Here is a 25,475-nt window from a genome sequence, read left to right as displayed (position 1 = left end):
TAGGCCCAATAGTAATTAAGGTGGGAACAACAGGACTACATGATGACTGTGTTTCTCACAATGTGTATACGGGTCTTGTGAGCACATATATAAGAAACGCCAACTGAGTCATTATTATGCTGAATGCTCTTATAGCAGGTATTTTAAAGGCAAAACTGCAAGTCTCTGGGTAAAAAGGGGCCAAATTCCAACTCAGGGATTTAGCAAATAGATTAAGCTTTTATCTTTTTTTATCTTTTTTTATGTCTTTCATGACACCCTACTTTCCTGCTGTATGTATTACATGAAGGAAGTTTTACAGACTGGCTGAAACACCAGATACCGTGTATATTAGTTTGTAGGGAGTATCTTTGAGGAAGGAGCCTTTAATGTTGCATTTACATAAAAAAGCAGGTAGATTTGATTTTTAATGATACACTGCGGTCATGTTGTTAAATCTGTTACAAAATTCACAGACATCTGCCTTTTAGAGCAATTGTAGCAGATAAATGCAGTGCCTCTTAGAGACTCATGTTTTATTTTACCCAAACCTTTTTAGAATTAAAAGCCGTAGAGGTACTTTTTGCTTTTGTTTTTACGTGTCTTTCGTGTGTCATTGATGTTTTTTCAGATAAATTATTTGATGCTGCATTTATACATGTCTTGCATTTGTGAAGTGAACATTTTATTATTAATTTTCTGTTGTATAGATTAGGCAGTAGTATCTCTTAATGCCACTGACTTAACAGTAAATTGAAATCCACTATTTGACTGAACAATGAAATGGCTTCTCCAATAAACCTGGATGTAAAGGACCATGGAATGAAGTAAAAAGAAATTATCAGGGCTGGCAGGTCAAGCTCACTCTGTAAACATCTAGATTGGCTGAAGTGCAGCAGTCTATATTTACAGCAGAGCTGGCAGAAAGAAAGGTGTGAGTGTTCTTCATCTGCATCAAGGCAAACTCTTAGTTTAAGTTGCTGGTAAAGAAGTTTGAAGTATTCTTGCATTTTGTTCCCAGAAGCTTATTCGGGAGTGTTCTGGCACTTAAAGGATCACATAGTTATACTGGTCTTGAACTAATGTTAGCATTGCACAGAAGTGGACAAAAAGGCCTAAAAGGTCTTCAGCACCTCCAGGTTGACCTGGAAAATGACATCTGACTACACCTTAGAGGGTTTTTTTTTCCCTTGTAGAAAGATGTTTTCCATTTATGGTGGTGGTTTGGTTTTTTTTAGTTTGTTTTTAATTTTTATCTTTACCTCGCTGGCAATTTTTTGGTGAGGTAGTAATAATAAGAAACAGAATAGGTTGGTCACTTCTTCGAGCACTTGGAGATTTTTTTCTCCAGTTTCAATACTGATCTTCCCAACATTATTGCAGGATGAAGCATGGCTGAACTACAACACACATGCAATCAAGATGACCATTTGGTTACCACAGCAATTTGTAATATCTGGCATATTTCATTCCCCTTATTTTTCCATTACATGCTATTTTCAGAACATGATAACTTTAAATAACAATCAATTTATGTCCATTTATTTAAAAATAAATGGAAGTGGTGCATCTTTTGTGTAATAATGACATACCAAATATGTATGAAATTTATCAGATTGTAAGGAGCTGGCTAGTAACATAGAACACACAGGTTTACATCATGGTTTACTTTATTGCCGTTGTTCGTGAATACATTTACCTATAAATGTTACTTTATAATGATTAGGAGGAGGAAACATTTTTATATTTTAGGATGGCATATGATTTACACCTGTATCTGAAATACAAACTTTATAAAAAAATAACAATAAATATTGTATAGGATTCCTTGAAAGCTGAGGTTCATGTTCAGGAAAGGAGCTTCACAAGTTATGCTCACATTACATTGGTTTAAATGAACCGATAATAATTATTTTGTCTCAGCTTATATGGTCAGGGTTTGCTCCAAAATAAGAGCAGGTTGGGTGAGTGGGATTGCTTAGCATGTGCTCCTTCCCACAGAAGGTATCTTTACTCTGAAGGATCTCTTATATACAAGACAAGATTCTTTTCATTATACTAATACAATCCTTCTTTTAAACAGCCATAAGCTGGAATACTTGAAGGGTCCTTGTCTGAGTTTGAACTGCCTTCTAGGAGTGGTCAACACATTAGTTGCATACATAGAATTAATCCTCTCCCAGGGGAAATCCATTTATATGTTTCATGTATAAAAGAAAAGAGAGAGAAATAAATCCCCTTATTCATACTCCTTTTAGAGTTGTGCAAGCCTATATTGTCCGAGTTAGGCTAACACAGAGGAAATATAAGAAATAAACCAGCCACTATTGATAATTAATAAGGATTAGTAGGGTGTAAATGGTAGTAGCTTTTTTAGATTGTGTGGAATGGTTTGCTAGATTTAGGGTAGAAAGAACAAAGGATACTGGTCGGGGACCCTTCAGAGTGTTTACTTCCTAAAGAAGCGTAAGCCCAAGTTGTTTGTGCACACTGTGCTAACATCTACTAGAATATATAGAGGATGTGGAGCAAAAGTGTCTGGGTGAGAGCTGTGTCACTGCTTTGTTGGATACCGTTGTACTTATAGGAGCAGCAGAAAATGCTTAACAAATTGGCTCTTGACATAATCTGAGAGTCCTGTGCTTATTTACTGCTATCCAGCAGAAGAAAGCAGTTCCTCATAAAACACATGAAAGTAGATCGGACCAGATTGTGAGCTTATGAAAACTGGAAGGGTCTCCCTAGAATCAGTGTAGCCAGTGGATGATTACATCATGCAAAGATAGGCCAGGGAGCCTCGACCATTTTTTTCAAAAGTGGTAACAATGTCTAATTTTCTAGTGAAGTGCATGAGTCACCGTGGTCAGCTCAGTTTTAAAGGAAGAGGGCGCTTTCACAGACTACTTCATAATGTGTGTTGTTTGAAAAATCAGGCTTTCATGCTGGCTTCTGCAATGTAATTTTTTGCAGGTTAGTAATTGCAAATTGGTTCAAAACAGGAATTTACTTTCTCCCAGTCCAGTAAGAAACTGGATTTACAGATTTCTAGTGAGCAGTGGATTCAAGACAAGTCCGGTGCACAAGAAACTGGCCCAGGTTGCCTTCTGTTTTATATTTTTCACTTCAGTTTTCTCTTCTGTAGAGTTACTAACAAAACAGTTCACTATATTTGGAATGCTAATGGAAGTCAAGTTATATCAAAAGAGGGATCTATTATTAAATTGACAGAATGTCAGTGGCAGAAATCAGCTATAAATTGTTCTGCATGTCATTAGCTGGAAAAATCACATGCAAATTTTTAACATTGATCAAAATTCCATTTCTCGTTGATTTTTGCTGTGCTAGACCTAGGACAGAATAAGAAATTATTCTTGGGTGTTGTTTGGTACGCAACAGAAATTACAGTGCTTAAAGCCAACTTTTACCTCATGAGTAGCTTATGCATTCATTTCTCCCTTAGAAATAATGTTTACCTAAGTTAGTGAAACCTGGGTGAGGTCTTTTTACATTTAAAAGAGATTTCCCACATATCTGTTCTTGATTGTCATATCCTTCAGTGTGCTTGTCCAAATCCTACCCACATACCACTATGCAAATGAGACACTCCCACATAGTGAATGTTCTGCACAGAAATCATGAAACGCCTAAGCAGCCTTTTTTCCCATTTAACAAATGGAGTTCTAAAAAATATTCTAAAGAAAGTACAATTCTGCCCACCAGCTGAGGATAATGCAGGGGCACCTTTAAAGTATATTGTTATATAAGCTTATAGGAAGACATGAAGCAAAAATGGCAGACTTGCTGCAGCTTTGGAAAGTTGCAGGCTGCTCAAGATGGAAAATAAACTAGTTTAATTCACGTAAGCTACTGATTATACTTAAGTCAATACACTGACACAAGCTTAGCTGGCAAACCTCTACATCTTTGACTGAAAAAAACCTGCAATGATAAGACTAGGGTGAGAGTAATTTGCTCTTAATACTTTTCGAAAGCATCCAGTTATGTTGTTGGAGATGATGTTTTTCACAGTAGCGGTGAAACTGTTGTCTTGATTGTTATTTAATTTACAGTTTAATACAGTTTTTATTTGCTTTCCCAGACTAGAAAAGCAAGCTCTGCTATGATGGCCAATCCCAGAAATAACCAGTGTAGCTCTTTCACACCTTCATTGCTACCTGCACAGCGTATTCTTTTGCTGCCTTCTGACAAAAACTTTTGTCAATTGATCCTATGTATTCGTGAAGGTTTTTTGTGTTCTGTTTCAAGAGCAGCTTTGTTTCAGAGGAAGCTCCAGGAGCTCCTACATGTGTGTTCATGACAATATAAATGTTTGCAGGGAAGTTTATACTCTTTGGGGGTTTGAGGTGGTAGATGAATGTAAAAATCTATGTGTATCACAAATTGTTATTTTCTAAAAAATGTTTACATTAAAAAAACAAAAACTAAAGCAGTGCTATGAACAAAATCTAATATCATGTCTCAAAAAAATATGTTTTAAACCTTCCTTGTTCCATTACAATTTAAACTAAAGCAGTCTTATTAGAAGCTGGATTATTTATTTGTCATATTTTTCTTATATTTTGGTCTTATTAGTCAAAATGAATTATAAAAAATGACAGTTTGCTGTATTACTCTTCATAGTTCAGTGATTGGTTTCAATATGTTGAAATAAGTAACTATTTAAAGCCATCTGTTTCCTTTGGAATGAGAAGTAATAACACTCTCATTAGTGTTAAGCATTTAACTGATACTTAAAAAAATAAATTTAGGTTAAATTGAAGTTTATCTTTTACTGGTTCATATACCATCAGTAGTATTTTGTTTTAGGACATTAATCAAATAAAAATATATGTTATATTTAAAAAACTATAGGTCTTTTTTATTGTTAATATTTGACAGTATTTGCATTGGGAAATCATCTAACTCAGGCATTAAAAATAAGTCTCACACAAAATTGAACAAGAAAGCTTCACCCTAGTTAGCTGAGCAGGATGTTGGCCATGTATAGGCATTATTCAGGTCTTCTGTACAAAGGTAAATTTATCTAACAAATGTGCTGACTAGAAAACAAATCTATATTTCCATTTTAACATGGCTAAAAATTAGGAAAACAATTACTTTAACACTTGAATCAGAAGTTCTGTCTGCTCTTCACTTTTGCTTATGACACTGCAATTTCACGCTAAGTTTTGGATGTTACTGATATCAGCTTGTTCCTGGGAAAGCCATAAAATCCTGAGTCAGGTCACTTGGCAGTCAAGTGGAAGAGAAAACTGCTTTTCAGCTATATTGTATTGCTTTAAATTGCAAATGTCTTTGTATTTGACTCAGTGGTTTTTTTCTCATTTTGTTTTGTTTTTAATCCTGCTGTTGCACTCTCTGTGTTAGAATCTAAGATTTATATTTCTTTGACTGTTTAATGTGTTCTTTCATCGCCTTCATGAATAGTAATGACTAGCTTATGTATATCCGGGGAAGTAAGGCAAAAAGCCCTTGAGTGTGCCAAGTCTGAAAAAATTTAAATTAGTGTAACAAATGTTAGAAGAACAGGAATTAAGGCTCTTATCAACCAACCATAAGCCAAGAATCTTTTAAATTCTGACAATGGTTTGGTAGATACAGTTAAATCTAGCTTTACTTATGAAAGACAATGGCAGGTGTGTGGTTCGAAGTAAAAGGTTTCAGCTTAATGAAAGGTTTTTAACATGTTATTCTAAATCCACAGAAAGGTAAATCTTTATTCCAAGGTGTAGATCATTTCTAGTAGGGGAATCCTGTCATTTTTAATGAACATTTTTCTTTTCCTCATTTCTAATTAGCTTCACCACTTAGATTCCAGAATGCTAGCCTTCAACTCTGAGATTTCTAATGGTAATAAAGCACTTAAGGTGGTATTTAATTAAAGGAGAGTGGTGATAGGAAAGACCTGAGCAGGGCTGAAATGCTAATTCTTTTGCATTTCTCAGTGGCCCCTTGTGATTGTGATTGATGAGTTGATTTCTCTTTACAACTTCATTTGCAACATGTGATAATACCCACAGGCAGAGGTGCTGTGTATTTCTGGAGGAAAGCTCATGATTAGTACAAGCTAATGTGTTAAATGGGGTAGAGGTAGGGTGAAGAGCTCTCTTAGCTCTTAAGCAACCTATTAAATAACTGGTTTATGGTGGGTGATGTGGTCCCCATGTAAATGCTAGTGCTTATAATATATTTATCTACTTTTACCTTGAAAATATGAATTCTCCCACCCAACTGTCTGTCCTACCTTTTCCCTCTTCTGTTTGTCTCAGTTATTGTGTTAAAATTATCATGCCAGGTAGTTGTTGCTATAAGGAAAGGCTATAGAGCTTTTTTTGATTCTTCAAGGCAAAATAGTCAGGACTTTTTTAAAAAATAAGTACTTTCCTTATTAATAGAATTCCTTGTTACTGAAATTCTGACTCCAATTTGCAACTTCTGGAATGACAGATCTGTTTCTTGTTTGGAGCCAAGAGGTTCACCGTGGAACTATCCAAGCTTCTTGTGCTGTCAGTCTGCTTGCACAGAGGATATGGAGTTGTCACCACCTTGCCCCTCAAAACTGGCTTTCCCGTAAGCAGTCCTGACCTGCTCACATCTGAATAGACCTCCATGTCGTTGTGTAGTATAAGCATTTCCAACAGTGAATTTCTACAGGATTACTATAGTCATGTTAGTATAGTATATTTGCTCTGGCAACAGAGGAAGCCAACAGTATCCTGGACTGTATAAACAGCAACATAGCCAGTAAATTGAGGGAGGTGATTTTCTCCCTTTACCTGGTACTTATTAAATCACATCTAAGATTTTTAACCCGTCTGGGGCCCTTCACTGCAAGAAAGATGCTGATCAACTGAGGTAGATTCAGCAGAGAGCCCCCAAGATGTTCATACGCTGGACCACATGCCATATGGTAAGACGATGAGGGAACTGTACTTGTTCAGCCTGGAGAAGAGAAGGCTCCAGTATGACCTAATAGCAGCCTTTCAATGCCTACAAGAAGGTTATCAAGAAGATGGAGCTAGTCTCTCCACAGAGGTGCACGGTGGGAGGAAAGGAGGCAACAGAAATAAATTGCAACAAAAGAGGTTCCAACTAGGTATGAGGAAAAACTTTCTCCATTAAGACAGTTTTAGCATAGGAACAGGTTGCCTGGAGAGTTTTCACAGTCTCCATCCTTAGGGGTTTTAAAAAAATGTCTGGATCCAGCCCTGACCCCTGGGTCTGATTGCATAATTAACCCAGCTTTGAGCAGGAGGTTGGGCTAGAGACCATAGCATGGAGTGTAGTTAAACACTCTTCCATAGCCAGATAAGTTTTTATTTTTCACAGCTGATACATGTTATCTAAAACACAACTTAAAACTAATTTCTTACCATTTAAATTGGATAATCCAATGTAGCGCAGAAGTGCAGATCTTTAAAATGTTGTCTGTACCCTCTAGGCTGTCCTACCCATGCCTCTCTGTCACTTCAGGGGTAGAATTGGTCTAGCTACCACTTTCTACTTAAAATTTCTCTCCTGTCTCGTTAGTGAATAAAATGCTCTGACAGCGTTTTTTTCAGTTTTAGATCAAAGTATTATTTAACCTAAACAGAAGGGGAGAAATATTTTAAATCTTTGTAAAATAACAGTCTTATGTATGCACTTGTATATCCTAAAGGGCTACCATCCCTTCTGTTAAGATTCTAGGCAGATTTCCATTTTCCAATCACTGCTAATCTCTCAGGTCAAGTATTCATTCTTTTGCAGTCTTTCTCCTCATTTGAGTGAGTGTGTGTTTTCAAGCTAGCAAGGGTATTCGTTTTTCTGAGTTCACAAGAGTAGACTTTTTCCAAATCTAGTTGTCGCAGCTCACATTTGAAAATAAATTGGCAAAATGAATGGTTCTTGCAAAAGTAATAGTTATTGCGTATTTTCATGATTATTGGTGAAGGGATATTCCTGAATCATTGATTGTTCCTTACCTTGCTTGTTTTCCCAGAAGCCCACTATTAAATGGAAGGAGTACCCAGACAGATCATTGCAAAAATGACTGTAGTGTTTTAAGAAGCTCTCTAGCTGGAGGCTCACAGTCCTCCAGTTAAGACATCAAAAATATGTTATGCGCTCAGGCTTCATCTGCTTCAGAGGAGAACTGGGTTGCATATACTGAACCATTTTGGGGGTCCAAAAAGCCAAGCCAGCTAATATGCAGATGCATGTAAGGAGTTCCCAAATTTCCTCTGAGCTTGCAGATGGTGGCGTGTTGGTTGTTGTCATTTCCTTGCTGATCCATCTGACTGCAAAGTGCAGTATATTCATAAAAAGAGTACACATCATAAAATTTAATCTAACATAGTATCTCAGTAACTAGGTCAGACTTACTGCACCATAACTATTCTTCTACTTCACTATTCTTGTGCAATTCAGTAGCTTAGAGTTAAAAAGCTGTAACAATTTCTGCAAAACAAAACCACTGATATGTGAAACGAAAAAATAAGTTCAGCAGAGTGTCTTCATGGAACGTAGTAATCTCTTAAAAACGAAATGCAGCCTTGTGCAAAGGGTCAGTGCAAGTTGCCCTATTACTTCCAAATTCTTTCAATGCTTTGTCATTTACAGCAATGTGCAAAAAGTTTGGATTATATTTGAATATAAAATGTTTGGATTCTACTGAGCTTCTGATCCTAGTGAACTGTTGTCAAGGGGAAAGAACTTCCTGGTTGGAGACCAAGATCTGGGTGTCTGTATTTATCTAGTTAATTTCTTGATGTCAAGACAATTATTTGTGAATATTGGTACCTCTTCTACTACTGATTTTTCAGAAATCTTTTTTGATGACAGCTAATTGCATTAATTGGATTGTGTAGAGTGGAAGTACAAAATGGCAAGGTACATACTTATTAATATCTTCAGCCACTTCTGATTATTTTAATATTTCTGGTGGATATTTTTTTGTGATCCTGAAAACACACATAAAAGCTAGTTTTCATATGAATTCTGTGGGGGTGTTTTCTAGCTTGCAGTTAACATGCAGCTGACTAATGGTACATACCTGGCAAATGCAGTTGTAGAGGATTTTGTTAGGGCTGTATTGCTTTCTAATTCTGAAGTAATTTGTGTTTCAAAACTCAGTGTTATATGTAGATGAACCACAGGTTCTGAGATTATTCTCCAAAAAAGGACAGAGATTATTTTAATAACTTGCAGACAAATAAGAGAATCTGAGGACACATAAGTTACAGTATTAACGTGGAGTTGTTTGCATCAGAAAGTTGCATTGCTTAAGGGAAAGCTTACTTTCACTGAGATTCTGCACAGACTGTTAGATGCTCTGCTTTTAATTTTAAACTATTTGACTTTTTGCTTTGCTTAAAAAAAACCCCTTCTTTTCATCTAAGGAGATGGGATCACCATTTAGCTGGGCTATGTGGGTCAGTGTAGGCTTTGTACTAACTTGCTAATTTAGTTATTTTTAATCATTATTTTAAGTGAAATGGTGCAATGATGTTGCTCTTTCATATTCACAAAATGTAAGATGCGAGCCAACAAATTCTAGTAGCAAACTATGCTTTTAATTTTCTGGTTTATGCATGTAAGAAATGGAAGCAAAATGTAGTAAATTGTTAAAGCCCAAGACATACAGAAACAAGGATTTAAGTTCAGGTTGTCTTCACCCACACTCTCACTTTTCTGCATAGAGCAGTAGAGAATTATACAATGCGTACTGCTTATATTGTTTGAATTAATGTCATATTCTCTGTTTAATTGGAAATATATTGTATAATAATTTGCTTGTTTCTGAAGTGTGTGAGAAGTCTTGAGTTCAGGTTATTTAACTAGCGTTCCATGTTACTAAAATTAAGTTAAAATATTAATTTTAAAAGTTTATTTTGTAATCCTTATTAGCAAACAACATTTTCAGATCAATTTACTATGCTTCATAACTCCCCATTGAATATGGTTCTTAGTTTGATACCATGTACATATGTGTGTGTGTGTGTGCACGTGATACTGAAATTTAATTTGGTGTGCATTGCCTTTCTTAATTGATGCTATTAGTCACTGCAGACCTCTTTTTTTAGAGGATTACAATCTACTTTTTCAGCTTTTGTTAATTTAAATTAGCTTACTGCTTTGTTGTTTTTTTGGTGGTTTCGTTGTCGTGCCCTGCCCCTCCCCCCCACCCCCCGCAGAAACTGTAGTCAGTGGAAATATTAATAGTTGTATAATTATATAATTTAAGAATCCATTTTAAACATTGAACCTTTTTGTTAGTACATGAAGCCAACTGACAAGCAGTGAACCCTTTGTTACTTATGCAAGGTGGTTATTTTAATTACCACTTCATAAAGGTGAACAAATACGAAGTGCCATAGTTGTGTCAAGTTCCAAAATACCTTTTCATCCTCCAAATTAGGTTTGGTTTGGTTACTTTCCCAGAATAAAATTAATGTTTCTACATTTTTGTTGTTGTATTTAGTCTCTGGCAGCTGAAAACCTGTTTATTCCTGGTGGATTAAATAGTCATAATTTTTCATTGTTGTTCATTATTCATATGTAGAAAAAGCACGTTCCAGTAAAAGCCTACCAAGTTTATGTGTTATGCTGATCAAACACCTTTTCTGAAGCACAGTCCTTCACATACCTGATTCCTACTAAGTCTGACAAAAATCAGTAGGCTGTAGTAGCTCATAAATTATTGTTCCTTTTTAAATGTGCTCTTAACTAGTAGAAAGCAGATGATGTTGCTTTACTCTCCAGAAAATTAGCAACGCTCTCATTATAGCTGTTGCTGCTTCAAGGAAAATGTCTTTCCTTTTACATTGGCAGGCTTCAGAAGAACCTAAGTAATTGACAGCGCACATTACACTGTAACTATGAGTTCAGGCATACTGGGTGTACATTAAAAAGACAATGGAATAGATTAGTTTGAGGGTATAATGCATATCAAACTTGTTCTATACAGATATCAGAATATTAAATAAAAGGAAAAGGCTTCATAAAATCTCATGTAATTCCTCTTGGCATGGGTATATGAGTAGGTTTTTCCTTTAAGTATGCTGATATGATTAAATTTAACTTGACACAAGTGTTACACTATACCATGTGATAGTAATATTTAAAAGAAAAAACACTTTTCTGATTGAATACCTACTAGCTATCAATTTCTGTGTAGCAATATCTAATCTGAATTTCTTTTGCAGCTAGAATACTGACACATTTGCTGTATTCTCCATCTCGCTAGGTGCGCACTCAGCAAATACCGAACTGTTTCAATATTTTTTAATATCTTATTTAATCTAATGTACTAGTATAAAAGACAGCCAGTTCACTTCATGTGGATTAAAAGCAGTTTTCAGGCTATCATTCTTCCCTCACAAAACAGTCTATGTAGATGCTTATTTTCACTAATTCTAGAGTTTGGATGCTGTGCTGTTATACATGCTGCTGCCCTGTATAAACACAAATGCTGTTGGATGTGGTTGTTATAAATTAGCTGTATGCTTCTGGTAAATATGCCAAAATTTTTCTCAGTGCTGTTTCAGTTTTAGAAGTACTTCCAACAGCCTTCCCTTCCTTACACACAGAGGCACAAAATAAAACTCTAAGCTCTAAGAGAAACATAATTTGTTCCCAGTCCCACAGTCTATATTATTTTAATATAATGTGTAGTTCAAAGCAATGGTTTTTAAGCTTACCAGGGTTAAGCACCTATGGCATATGGCAGAGGCCAGCTTTATAGTAAGATTTACTATCATATGTATATGTTAAGTCTTGTGAAGAAGGGCTAGTAAAAATAATAAATCTCTGGAGAAGATGTGCAGGGAGAAGAAATATAGTTCTGCAGATTTGAAAGCAGTTTTAGTCCCTGTCCAAAAGATGGGGAAATTTAAAATACAAAGACAAATTGGCCATTCCTTCCATATTTAACAAAGTACAACTTAGCAATCAGTATAGTCAGTGAAAGGCTTTCCAATGCTGTAGGAAGCATTAAAGGATTGTTTATCTTTTTCATAACTGCAGATTCATGGTAGCAGCCTATTAATATAGATTTTTGTTTGTTTTCAGCCAGTTGTGACATTCAGCAGTCCTTGGAAATATATTTTGCATTGCATAGGCAAATCTTATTTCCATTTTTATCTCATCGGTGAGAAGTTGTTGAACAATGTTAGACCCAGTATTGACCCTAAAGTATGCAACTTAGTACTAGTCATAAGCCAAACATTAGGCCTTTGATCTTAGAGCCTGACAGTCCAGCCAGTCTTCAATCCATCTGACAGTCCAGCCATTTCTTCCGCAGCTCTCAACTGGCAATGCTATGGGAGACAGCAATAAAAGCTTTATTGAAGTCCAACTAGATTGTATCTGGTGCTTTAGCTTTGTCCATGTAGCCATCTGTTTTTGTTTTTTGAAGGCAACCAGGCTGATCAAGCACTATTTTCCCCTGAAAAATCCATGCTGACCACTTCAAATTACCTAAGTCTCCTTTGTGTGCTTGGAAATGGATTCCAAAAGGATGTTCTCCATGATGTTTCCAGGGCCTGAGATGAGGCTGAGTACTCAGCAGTTCCTCGAATCATTCTCCTTGCCTTTTTAAAAGACAGGAGTAATGTTAGCTTTTTAAGTCACCTGGGACTTCCCCTTTCAGTACAATTTTTCATAGTTTAAAAGGCATTGGCCCATGATCACAGTGATCTACTCCTTCCGCACCTTCTGTTGAATGCCTTAAGGTTTCAAATATGTAAATACATTCAGCTTCACTAAGAATTCCCTAACCTGTTGCATCTCCATTGTTCATTGTCCCTCTCCTCTGCTACCCATTCTGTCCATGATTTGAGTGCAATGATTTAGGATCAGACTTCATCTGAACAAAAAAGACATGAAGTACTTCATTATATTACAATGACTTTTTCATCACAAGGCTGTCTCCTCCCTGCATCAACATTTTCCTTGAACTGTCTTTTGCAACAAGCAGACCTGGTATGTAGAATCCTCTCCTGTCACACTTAATGTATTCACTAGTCTTAGTTTCAGCTATGCTGGTCAAAAAAAAGCCCAGATTTTGTCCTCAAGTACCTGAGCAATACTTTTATGCTCCTCTCTTGTTGCCAAGTCTTGATTTCATTGCTTGTATGCTCCCTTTTTTTGTCTCTCCTTACTGAGAAACTTTCTGTTTAGCCATGCGGGCCTTCTGCTAAGTATCGTCCTTCTTAATGGATGGTTTGTTCCTACATGCTGAAGTTTTGTTTAATCAGTGGCTCAATCAATCAGGCAGCCACCTTGGACAGTTTTCTCTCATGGGTGAACCTCAGGGATTCCTAATAATTCCCTGGATAAGCTGAAGTCTTTTTCCTGAAGCCCCGTTTTCTACTTCTGCTGTTTATCTTCCTGGTCTTCCTCCAAATTCCCAAACTCAGTCATGTCATTGTCTTTATGGAGCTTACCACATAAATCAAACTCTTAAATTTACCTGGTTTAAACAAAGTAAAACAAAACAAAGCAGCTCCCACTAGTTCATTTGGGACAGTTTTACAGTAATCATTATTGTTGAACCTGGCTAATTCAAGGCAACAGGCTTATTAAGTGGCCCTGTATACTTTGATGTTTGCAAACAAATAGTGAAGGAGGTATGATCTTCAGTCATCTTTGCTGCTTAAGACAACTATGGCATTACGTTCTCATTTCACTTACTTGCTGACTGTGTTCCTTGTTTTATTTCAGTAGAGTGAAGTAATGATCCTCTCATTTATGATATAGAAACTTGGACCTGTTTCACATATAATGGATGAACTGTGGTTATTGTGGTACTGCCTTAGAAAATGATTCAGCATGAGGGATTATGAAAAGAAATGTCTCCTTTCTTTTCTGAGGCTAAATCACAGCTCACCAGTGAAAGACTGTCGCTGGTTAAGCAAGGTCATTCAAAATGTTCGGTTCAGAGAGATGGCATGCCAGTTTTCACTCAACTGCTGCGGCCCTTCAGTCTTCTTGCATAGCATTGCTCTGTCCCTGTAGCCTTGGTTTACTGCAAACCTGAATACCTAGGGCGAGCTGCATTTTGATGCAGTAACTTCAGTGGTGCTTTTGTGTAGCAGACAGAAGTCTGCTAGGCTGAACAGTGAAAACACTGCCTGTTTACAGTTCTGTTTTCTTGATTCTCTGTGTGTAATACTTGTGACACACATCGCTCATTCTGCCTAGTTACTTTGGTTTTATTTTTAATATAAAATCGTTTGCACATGAAAAATAACTAATCAGGTACATATGAAACTGTGGTATGTTTTTTTTCCAGAACAAATGGCCTCCAAAAATGGCCTCTGCACATTAATGTAAGTTCACCACTTTCTATAGCTGGTAAATACATTGCTATATTTTGTAGCATGTCCATTAGGAAACCAACTGAAAAAGCATTCATTTAACATACTCTGGATAAGGCAGCATCTGTAAATTGGGAATAACTTTGTATAACTATTAACCTCAGCTAGATTAAATTGCCCAGTTTAGACTCTTTTAAAAGAACCAGCTGTATCCAGTCCCAAACTACTGAGAAATTCATTTACCTTTTTTTGGAGTAAACTGCAGTTGAGATGTTGAATTCTCCTTACAACAAATCTCAAATTAATTACTTTAGCTATTTTACAAGAATTTCTCAGATTTCTAGAAATTATCTAACTGTTGAAAACTATACACTTACAACTGGATTTGATTGCTCTTCAGTTCCCCTCTGCAGAGTGTAATCTTTTGCAATGTTCAATCCTTGACCAATAGGCGGCATTTAGAGAAGTTTTTTGACTCAAATTCTAGAAATACTTACGCTTGTGTGTAAGTTAAAAGGTAGGATTTGTCTCGGTGGAGTTTAGAAGAAAGGTTTACAAAGTGTGATGCAGGGTTGTGTCAAGACGAGACATTGCCCTGCTACATAATCATGGTTTGTCACCTGGGCTAGTATGTCTGGCTTCCCAGAAGTGCTAATACATCCTAGTAAAATTGTCTTGCCAACGCATCTCTGCTTCTTCAACTGCTTGAGCTATGAATAATATCTTTGTCTGTAGTTATAAAAGAAGACCCAATGGTTCCAGCTTTGCAGACCTGCAGGGTACATGGTTGCAGTGCATGTGTCTTTCCTCCATGCACATCATCAGTTGTGGTAGCTCTGAGATCTGTGTTAGCTAGATTATAAGAAGAGATTGATGTTTTTAGAGCTTCCTGTAAAGGCTGGTAATTTACCACTTGGTCTATGTTGCCTTCATTCTTGCAGACTGAAGACTTAAGATTATTAAGAAATCGTTTCTCAGGACAAAATCTTTTATGTCAATATAGCATAATATATTTCTGCTGCTTTGTCCTCTTTCTCCAGCTCCCACTGGTTGTTTCTTCAGTGCATTAACCTCTCACTTCTCTTGTTACAGTTGCTTATGAACTGATTTGGGAACTGATCTAGCTTTAAAAATCCCATACCTTCAATCAGCACTACAGTGAAAGAGAAGAAAATATTGGTTTTTTTCAACCACTTTCTTAGATACTGAAAAGCAAGAAAATGGATATATTAACTTTACCACAATTCAGCTCTAAGAGGTGGTGGTGATTTTCAATAAATTAATATATGAAATAGAATAAAATTTCATTTCAGTAGAAAAATTGCAGATAAAATTAGAAAGCTTACATGCTTGTAGTAGTTATTTTTCTAAAGGTGATGCAAAAGACAGAGAAGAACACTCTTTTCAATGGAGATGTAGTTGTCACGGCAGTGTTCCTCTACCTGTGATGAAAATTGTGACATTTGGCAGACAATTAAGACATGTCATAGTTTACAACGTTAATCTGCATTGTTTGTGAATCTATCCTTGGCTTGCATGCATGATAGTGATTGCTACTTTCGTACTCCTCTGGATGAGGATTAAACAAATGTAAATATATTTTTCTAAGAAAGCATTCCAAATCCATCTCAAAGAATTGAGGTATTTCTTGAGGAAAGAAAGCAGACTAGAAGTTGTAGCTAGTCTCTTTCTTGTCAGTAAAACCTTTATGAGGAAAGTCATCAAATAGGATAAAAGTATAAAATCCATTACCTCTCTAAGCATCATGTTCCTGTGCTTAACTTTCCTCATCTTCACTATTTTATTCTTTAAAGTCAACCAGAATTTATCTTTCTGCAGCTTTTTACTGCTTCTTGTTCTTTCACTCTGTACCTTTGACAAAGGTCTGGTTCTGTCTCTACAACCATCCATTAGGTTGGAGAAGATGCAATTAAGTTGTCTGTTAGCCCTGCTTTCTGCAGGCAATGCTAAACCAGCTCCCTTAGCCTCTCCTCATGTGTTATGTGCACTAGCTCTCCAGGTGTTTTAGCAACCCACCACTGGACTCTCCATTTTGCAAATATATCTCCTGTCCTGGGGGACTCCAGTCTGGGCACAGTGTTCCAGATGCTGTCTCACAAGTGCAGTGCAGGGAGGAATAATCTCTTTCCTCCACCTGCTGACTATCCTTTTGCTAATTCAGACCACTATGCAGCTAGCCTTTATTGCATCAAAGGCAAACTGCTGATTTGTTCTTAACTTACTGCTCACCAGGACTCTCACAGATCTTTTGGCAGAGCTGCTCCCTCACCAGTCAGTCCACAGCCTGTACCAATGCATTGGGGTTATTCTGTTCCAAGAGCAGGTCCTGGTCTTGATGCCTAAGGTGTGGCACTCGTAGCTAACTGAGAGTTAGACTTCTAAATGTTGACTGCTACTCTCTTTAAAGGCCAGCTTTTTATGTACCTTGTATGTTGACATTTTGGTCCTTTTTTCTTTTTTTTCTTTTTCCTTCCATTTGGGTACAAGGGTGCTCCATTATCTTCTTCAGTACACTTCAGTAAAGGTGTAAAGTAAGATTAGGTGTACTACCTATATTGACTTGTGGGAAAGGACAAGATCATTTTATAACTTTCTTTTTGAAATGTTTTAAGAATCAATTCTCATTGCGAAATGAATTGTAGATACACCTGGTGAATACTCCAGATTCTCTTGCTGTATGGGTCTTCAGGCAATTTTGGAGGCTTGTGTTTTCAAAATGTGATGTAAAAGTCTTTCCATGTATTTAAAAAAGGCAAATATGGGTTGATGGAATAGAAGGTTGAGCTGCAGTTGAAAAGGCCTGTATAAAATACCTAAGAATCAGAGTTGGTGAAAGTGAGGGACAGGCAGGAAGCTTAAGTTTAAAAAAAAAAAAAAAAAGAAAGTTTTAGGTAGTAATGTGGAAGCAAAACAAATCAGTGTGACAGAGTCATGCCCATTTGGGCTATTAGAAATAACAGGAGAAAGAATTGTGGGGTAGGACAAGGAAAGCTAGTATAATAAATCACAGCGTCATAAAAGTAGTAGGCAGTTTCAGCAGTGACAATTGAAAAGAATGAAGGTGTCAGAGAGAATGCTTTCTTCGTACCTATCTATACATCCATAATACTGTGTGATCTTGAATGCAGGCAGGAATTCAAACTACGTCTTAGTTTTTGGTAAGTTGTTTGCAGCCTTCTGTTAGATCTAAGTAAATGCGCAGGGTGTTGTGATGTTTCATTAGTTAGCCTGTTCCATACTTCACACATTGACAGAAAATGAGCATTTCACTTTCAAATGCATGTGTAGCAGTAGCAAGAGCATGAACTTTTACTGGAATACTGTATGTTATATGTGGAGGACCAAAAGTAAATGTTTCTTTGTAATGGGAGTAAAGAGACGGTACTTTCTTGCTAAGCTAGTAAAGACATTCTCTTTTGCTTATTTGCTATTACTTTTTCCCCCTATGCTCTCTATAAAATATTTGTTTTGCATTACCTTTCTTACTTTTGAGGATACCCTTCTTTTGGAACGAGATTATTTCTTAAATGAAATCTGAATTTGGCTCTGTACTGAAACTCCCAAAAAAGAGAGGTGGCTGGAGAATTCCTTTTGTATGATTGCAGAAGCAAATGATCTGAGTCAAGTGGCCTGGTCAGATAATTAAGCTACAACAGAGAAACCTCTCAGAATCAGTCAGTTGTGATTATCGGTCCAGTGTGGTTGGATGTCTGATTCCTTCTGAAAAATTTGAAGTGGCTGCTTTTATTATCGTTAATTGGGGAGTGCCAGCAACAAATCTGGAAGAATTACGCTGCCACTTTAAAGCAATCCAATATATTTCAGCTGGAATATAAGTGTAATGATGAATTGATGGCTGTTTATCTGCTGTTCTGCCCACCCCTTAGAATTTGAACATTTGTGAGAATAATTCCCATGCTACATGTCTGCCCTGTTTCTGAATTCTTGTGTCTGAACGCCATCTGTGACAGAGTGGCAATAAACATGCACTCATCGGGGCTGTCTGTATCTTCTTACGTTGTTTTTTTAAATTTTATTATATGATTTAATTAGAAGTTTAATCATTTTAAAACTACCAAAACAGAGCATGTAGGAAAGTTCCTTTAATAGTGAAGCATTAAGTTGTCTAAATTGCCTCACAGAACCAAACCTTGGAAGCATTTCTGAAGTATTTCCCCTGCTAAGCAAGAGGGATGTGATGAAATGAAACAAAAAAAGGAAATGATATTTCATCTGTATGGAAGGATAAAGTACATTTAATCCAAAACAGGCTACTTCAGTATTGATGGTTTACTTGTGGAGTTCAATAATTTTAAAATAGAAATCTTATTAGTATTAACTCTACCACATGTAGGATGAATTAGTCTCATAGAAAGGCACATGTTACTGTACATCATAGCTATCAAAAAGCCAAAGCCCTGGAAGTTTAGAGGGTTTTGTAACTTTGAATACAGCTGTCTTAATTTTAAAACAAAAATATTCAGCTTCTGGCAACTTACATAGTAGCATTTCTAATGTTTTTCAAACAGCTATTAATGTAGTCAAGCTGTGTTTTTTCTTCTTCTGTGTGTAATCATCTGCTCAGTGGTGCACTCTATAACTAGTAGCAGGAGACAGAGGAGTGGCCTGCTGTGATTGATGGGGCGAGGCCCAGCAAACTGAAAGAGACCCATCTGGATTAGGTTTTGGGAGCAGTCAGATGTTGAGAGGGAGGTCAGTAAGCCTTGCATTAGCTCCCCCTCCTTCACCACCCCTATCATCCACACTCATGCACACATTACGATGCTCACACGCCCTCATCTATAATTGATGCTTGGTTTGGGCAGATGCTGTATGGCCCGGGACTAGAGCAGCTGCTAAGTTTATGGAGATTAAAGAGAGCAGGATGGTACAGCAGGTATTTTTACTTTTATTTTCACTTGAAACTCTTGATTGCCTCAAGCCAGGGCATTTCTTATAACCAGCTGCACCACTGCGTGCAAGACTTCTAATATGTGTTTTGTTGCTTAAGTCTGAAGGAGGGTGAACTATGGCGGTGATTTTGTATCTCTGCTCTGCTTGATATATCTAACTGAGCTGTTCTTATAACCAGGAGGTTTACAGAGTAATGTTGCATTTTTCCTCGTTTCTGTGCCCTAAGGATATGATACAGTTTGGCTCATTTAACTACAGTATGAGAGGCTTTCTCTAAATGTGAAATATCTCTTGCCAAAGAAACAAAACACACCAAATGCAAAATAGAGTAAACCAAACAATACACTGTTAGTTAGACTTTAAAATGCAGGCAAGCAGAAAGGTTTTCATTTAATATATTTTTATGCTGCAAGTGTTGTTTTTAAAAAGGAACACTGAATAAGTAATGTTTTCTGTGCTCTGTCTTTTGTGTACAAACATAACAAGCTTGCTTTATTATGTTTTGACACTTCTGCATTTCTTAATTATGAAATCCTTTCAGAGCAGAAGATGCTGAAAAAGCATGTTGAGATCTGGGATACCAGCAGCGTTTTAAATTCTAAGCTTTTCTTCAAATGGAGGAATATATATGGAACAGGAGCGACATCACTTACCTGCATCATTGGAATGCTTTCTTTTTTTTTCTTTAGATTTCAACATTTAACCAGAAAGCAATAAATTTGATTTTATACACTGCCACGTAAAGCATATTTTTCAGTTGAAATGTGGTTTTCATTAAAACTCAGGCCAGAACATTTAGCAGAGCCTGACTGTCTGCCATCCTTTGTTCTTCTTTCTGTTGCCAACAACTACTTTATTAAAAACCATGCACAAAGTGAGCATTAAGAGGTCATTTAATCTTAAAGATACTTGGAACTGAGTCTGAAGGGACAACTTCTGTTTAGCCTCTTACGCCTAGGAGATGTCTGTGTACTGTCAACTGCAGTTTTGAGATTATTCTAATACCTGAGTTCATAGACTAATTTAGGATCAATATTTCTTGTTGCTTTTAGAGCCATTTCGTATTTTCAGCTTAATCCATTAGATCTTCCCATATTCATTTTGGTTCACTGTATTTTAAAGGGCACAGTAAAGGGACATTTTAGGTGATTATATTTAAAGAATTTCTGGTTCATTAAAAATCTATTCAAATGTATCTGACTTTTGTGCAGTCTGGGGCTTCCATCGACCACATGTATATAAAAATGTGTGTTACATGGCACTGCATTGTTCTTGATACAAATTCATATTCTAAACAATCGGCTATTGGCTTGATACACATATAAGTAGTAAAGAACTTGTCTACACATACATGTTTTGTACTATATTGTAATACTGTCTATTGAATTAATTGTGTATCATAAATTCACACTAATTTTAAAGGCTAGGAAAGGCTCCACTAGGCACCAATTTTAAAAAAACAAACCCTTGACCATTTGTTGTTTACTTACCAATGGGGTCTCAGTTCTAAATATGTTATACAGACCTCAGTTTACCAAGTCTAGTGGAAGAGGTAGAGGGGACTCAGCAACATGAAGGTGCTGGAATTGCCAGAGCCGTTTGCCATTTTATGATTAATCTAAAACGTGAAGCGTTTGGTGTTGCTGGTAAAAATAATATAAAAGTTCAACCCTCTTAATTAAATATTAGCTGTAATTAGCACTAAGTGTGAATGATTTGAATACTAATTAGGGTCTCATGGAACTGCTGTCAATGAGAAACAGTGTGGGTCTAAGCAACATCTGGTTTAGGACTCAAGGTAGTATAAAAACCTGGACATTAGCCCTTGGTCCCTTTGTTGCCGTTATTGTTATTTTTTAACAGCTGCTGACTCTAATGCCATGTTTAGCCTCTGACATGAAGGAATAGTGTAAGGACCAGCAGTAACCAGCTACCGTGTTTCAAAGCCAGCACAGTGAAAATGCTTATATAGGCAGAAGCTTGATTTGCTTTTGTTCGTTCTTACCACTTGCTGAAGTCCTTCCTGAAACAGCTGATAAAAAAATTTATAATCCCCTGCCTCCCCCACAAATTTTAAAAATATTTCTTTAACATTTAATAAATGTCTCTGGTGTAATCCAGTCATTGCTGGGCTTTACTTCCTCTGGTTGTTTTTGGTTTATTTCGTTTTTGTTTTTTTTAATAGTGAAAATATTAGGTAAAAGAAGTAAGAAGGGGACCTTGCCAGTTTAATGTAGGAGGGTATAAGTATACTTTTACAAGAATTTTTAATCTCCACTGAAATTTAAACAGGACAAGTTTCAGTGCAGCAATAACCTTGGAATAATTGTAGATATATGCAAATGAAACTTACTGACTTAACCCTGTGAAGTAGGTAAATGCCACTGTTTTCATTTCAAAGATGGTTAATTGAAGCAATGTAAACTACTTGCTCAAGGCCATACACTAAAATAGTAGCAAGGAAGGGATTAAAATTAGGGAGGGTTGGATTACTGATATAGTTTTAAATTTTTAGGACACACTGAATGCCTTTTACCAAGGAAAATTTAATTTTGCCTTCTAAGCCTGCCATGTACCAAGGCTTATTCCTGTGATTTTGCAAATTCTTAAAAGCTCATGAGTTTAGGACCAGTTCAGGCTGGAGAACTGATGTCTGAATTAGTTGAAATTGGCTGCAAAGATCCTTAAGTACAAAGTGCAAAAGGATGTTTTTTATTTATCCTGCTTATTGTGAAATTAGGAAATCAAGGACTGATGAGTACAAATAAACAAAATCCCTACAACTGTCCTGTACAGGTACTTGTATATGCTTTGGTAGGAAAATGACAGGGTATTAAAAAAACTAATTAAACATTTACTCAAATATTCATTTTTACATTATGTGATATTTAAAGGGATAATTTCATCTTGTAAATCAGTTTATCTGAGTTTGGTATAGTCCATGTATTCATGGCTTCTAATACTGTGTCATCTGCAGCATCATGTTTTGGACATCTTTTATATAGGTTCTGAAAGATTGTTCTGTACATTTCTGCCCAGAGAATTAATACTGTTTTGTATGAGTAGAGCATTTAGTCAGAAGTCTCTAACTGATAAATTAACATGCTCAACTATCCTTTATTGTATCAAACATAAAGATGGATCTATCGGTAAAGAGATGAGGGAATTTTTTTAATTGTATAGCATTGTTTTGCAATGGAAATGTAATAGTATTATCTTCAAATTTAAAGCCTTTAAAGCTCTTAATTCGATTTCTTTTGACAGCCTGCAATATAGAATATTTCTTTTATGTTAAGATTTTAGGACTGATGCTTTTTTAGATTAAAATATTTAATATTTTGATTGAATCTCATGGTTTTTTTGCATTTGTTGCTCAATACAGTGGACCTCAGAGTATTTCTGAATATCTCATAGAGCATTATTTCCTGTCAATACTTTCAGTATATGGTTATGTTAGCAGTATGCACCCAAATCCTGCCCTATGTGTAGGCTGTATATATTGTCTTCTGCAAATGGTAAGTCAGAATGGATCACAGTCCATGGGCTAACCTTATCGGAGCTATGTATTGGTAGCTGCACTCAGTAGCCTTTGGAATAAACTGAACTTTGTCCCTCTTTATTGTCTGAGTTGAGGCATTAGTTCAGGTAGACTTCACTGACCTTTCCCCATTAAAGAATAGTCTACAATTATTCAGAGAACAGCAGATTTCTTTGTCTAATTATAATAAAATTTAATAGGGTTAACAAAATGTATTTAAGACGACATTTTCTCCTTGAGAAACAGGCATTGTGCCCTTTTCAGGCCAGCAATCTTAGCATAATCCTATCATCACTTTCTGTGTTATGTGTGCTGGATCATGGCTTATTTTACCTAACCCCACATTTCTTCTTCCTTTTTTCTCCTTTGATTTTTACAGGGTAATCAGGAAGCTACAGCACCTCCTGACACAATGGCACAGCCTTATGCCTCAGCCCAGTTTGCTCCACCTCAGAATGGTATCCCTGCAGAATATACAGCCCCACATCCTCATCCAGCTCCAGACTACACAGGCCAAACCACTGTTCCAGAGCACACATTAAACATGTACCCTCCTGCTCAGACACACTCTGAACAGAGTGCAGCTGACACAAATGCACAAACTGTCTCCGGCACAGCCACAGTAAGTCATGGTTTCAGCTATTTCTAAAGCAGTATGTTTCAAGTGACATGTATATTTACTGATAAGATTTATTCTTACATTACACTTAATAGTTTTGCACTTCATTTGTGTTAGGATTACTCATAATTTCAAGGTTGAGAGTCTGTCAAAGTTTATCGTTGAACTTAGAGAATATAGTTTTGTTGCTTTTGGATCCTCTTAGTAAGTGTGGGAACTTTGTAGAATCTGTAGTTTCCTTTTCTACGGTGTTAGACAAAATGATTAATAGCAAACTCATGAATCATATAATAAAGTTTGACTAAGTCCAATATGGCAATATATTGCAAAAGAGTGTTTGTAAGCATTCATGTGGAGGAGGGAGGGAAACAAACCAAAACCAAAAGTCACCAACAAAAAAAACCCCAAACCAACCAGACTAATTTTGTTATTTTTAATGACCTCTGTATTTTTGACACTTCTGAGTAGTTTTCAATAGAAGCATTCATTGAATGATACTGTATTGAAATTACTCGCCTGACTGTGTGAATGAGTATTGTGAAGAGTGTGTCTGTAATACTGTATTTTCTAGAGAGCTTGTTTGTGCAGCCATTACCAAAGTTGTGTGTGGATCTTTGCTCAACAGAGCAGAAATGATAGACTTTTTCCTTCCATTTGATTCATAAATGAAGTCCTGAAGTGTCATGAATTATGCAAGAGACTCCTTGGATGGCCCTACCTTGTCATTTAAGTCACAAATTTCACACATTGATAGTTTAGAGCTTCTGTCTTAATTCTAGATTGGGACGCTACATATCCAGTGCCAACAGCTGGTAGATTTCTGAGCCATCAGCCACCTCTATTATGTATAGGATCTAGCACAGAACAGAGACCACACTGCAATTTGACCATTCATTTGAAACATCTCTACTAGCTGTCCTCGTCCTTGCCACAACCATGCTTCACACCTCATCTTACCTTCCATTTCTCCCCTGGCATATATCCAACCTGAAAAGTTTAAAGCATTAGGGCAAGAGGAAAGGGAAGTTCTGAAGTTATCGCCATGTCACTAATTTCTTTGTATGGGTATGAACGAGCAAGGAAAGCAATATCAAAAGCACAGAAAGATATTTCTTGCTATTATCATGGAGATGTCCCTGTGAATTACTTACACAGTTTTCTGGTTTATGCAGAAAAATGTTTCAGTTCTTTTATTTTTGACTTGGTAACTTTTTATTGCCCTGATTGGCCCTTTTCTCTAGTAGTGTGGGAAAGTTTAAGATGAAGACCATGCTATTTATTTATATCTCATGGTATTTTTTGCAGCTCTGCAGCGTCCCCTCTTATTCATCTCTTTGCTAAAGTAACTTCCTGGTTCTTTCCAGCTTTTAAAGTTTTCTTCCATAATAATTTTTGATTGTTGTTGAACTCTTGTCATATGCCACTGACATTGGTTTAGAGTAGGAACACTAAGCTGAATAGATACTCCAGAAAAGATTGGATATCAACTTAAAATATAGTCTTTCCTACTGTCCCTGTATCATTCTTTTTATATGCTACTATTTTGCTGGCTCTTTTGACCACTGCTGCACACTGAACAGTCCACTATGATGCCAGCTCAACCTTTTCACATTTTGAAATGGTTGAGTTTTTTTGCCATTCAGTTCTGAAGTAGAAGACTGTCAGTGCTAAAATCAATGGTAAAACACCTGTTGATGTGACTGGGACAGGAGCTCATCCCTCATCATTTATTGCTTTCAATTTATTGTGTTTCCTCACCCTTTTTTGATTTTTCAGTTTGAAGAAGTGTTGGTTTCTTTATCAGAAAAGTCAGGTATGCATTTTTCCAACATCTTCCATGGCAAAGACTGATGAAAAGAAATAATTGGGATTGTGTGCAATGCCCTTATCTTCAAGTGCTCTATGGAATCCCAGCTCTAACAAATCCTATGATTCCCTTGAAAGTTTCCTGCTTCCAATATATTAATATGTATTATTGCTATTTGGTTTTGTATTCTTTGCTATCTGTTCTTCTTATTTCCTCTTTGCCTTCCTAATATCCAACTTATATTCTACCTGTCATATGCTTTCTCCCTTCTGGTTC

The 25,475-nt window shown here is 36.5% G+C and overlaps 1 protein-coding gene across 16 annotated transcripts in view; it reads left to right on the top strand.

Moving 5' to 3' along the window:
- Positions 1-25,475, top strand: part of RBFOX1 (RNA binding fox-1 homolog 1) — a 1,419,204-nt gene that overhangs the window by 1,250,206 nt on the left and 143,523 nt on the right. For 15 of the 16 annotated variants that reach the window (XM_064461968.1, XM_064461967.1, XM_064461969.1 and 12 more), the window contains one exon: positions 23,153-23,395. In XM_064461968.1, coding sequence (XP_064318038.1) covers positions 23,153-23,395 — 243 coding nt within the window. Of the gene's footprint in view, positions 1-19,164; positions 19,219-23,152; positions 23,396-25,475 lie in introns of those variants that run through there. The other variant, XM_064461978.1, reaches the window with a different exon arrangement.

The sequence above is a fragment of the Phalacrocorax carbo genome, chromosome 10 (genome assembly GCF_963921805.1).
Source record: "Phalacrocorax carbo chromosome 10, bPhaCar2.1, whole genome shotgun sequence".
NCBI classification, from domain to species: Eukaryota; Metazoa; Chordata; class Aves; order Suliformes; family Phalacrocoracidae; genus Phalacrocorax; species Phalacrocorax carbo.
Note: the sequence above shows the minus strand (reverse complement) of the source record. Positions and strands in the feature narration are given on the sequence as shown.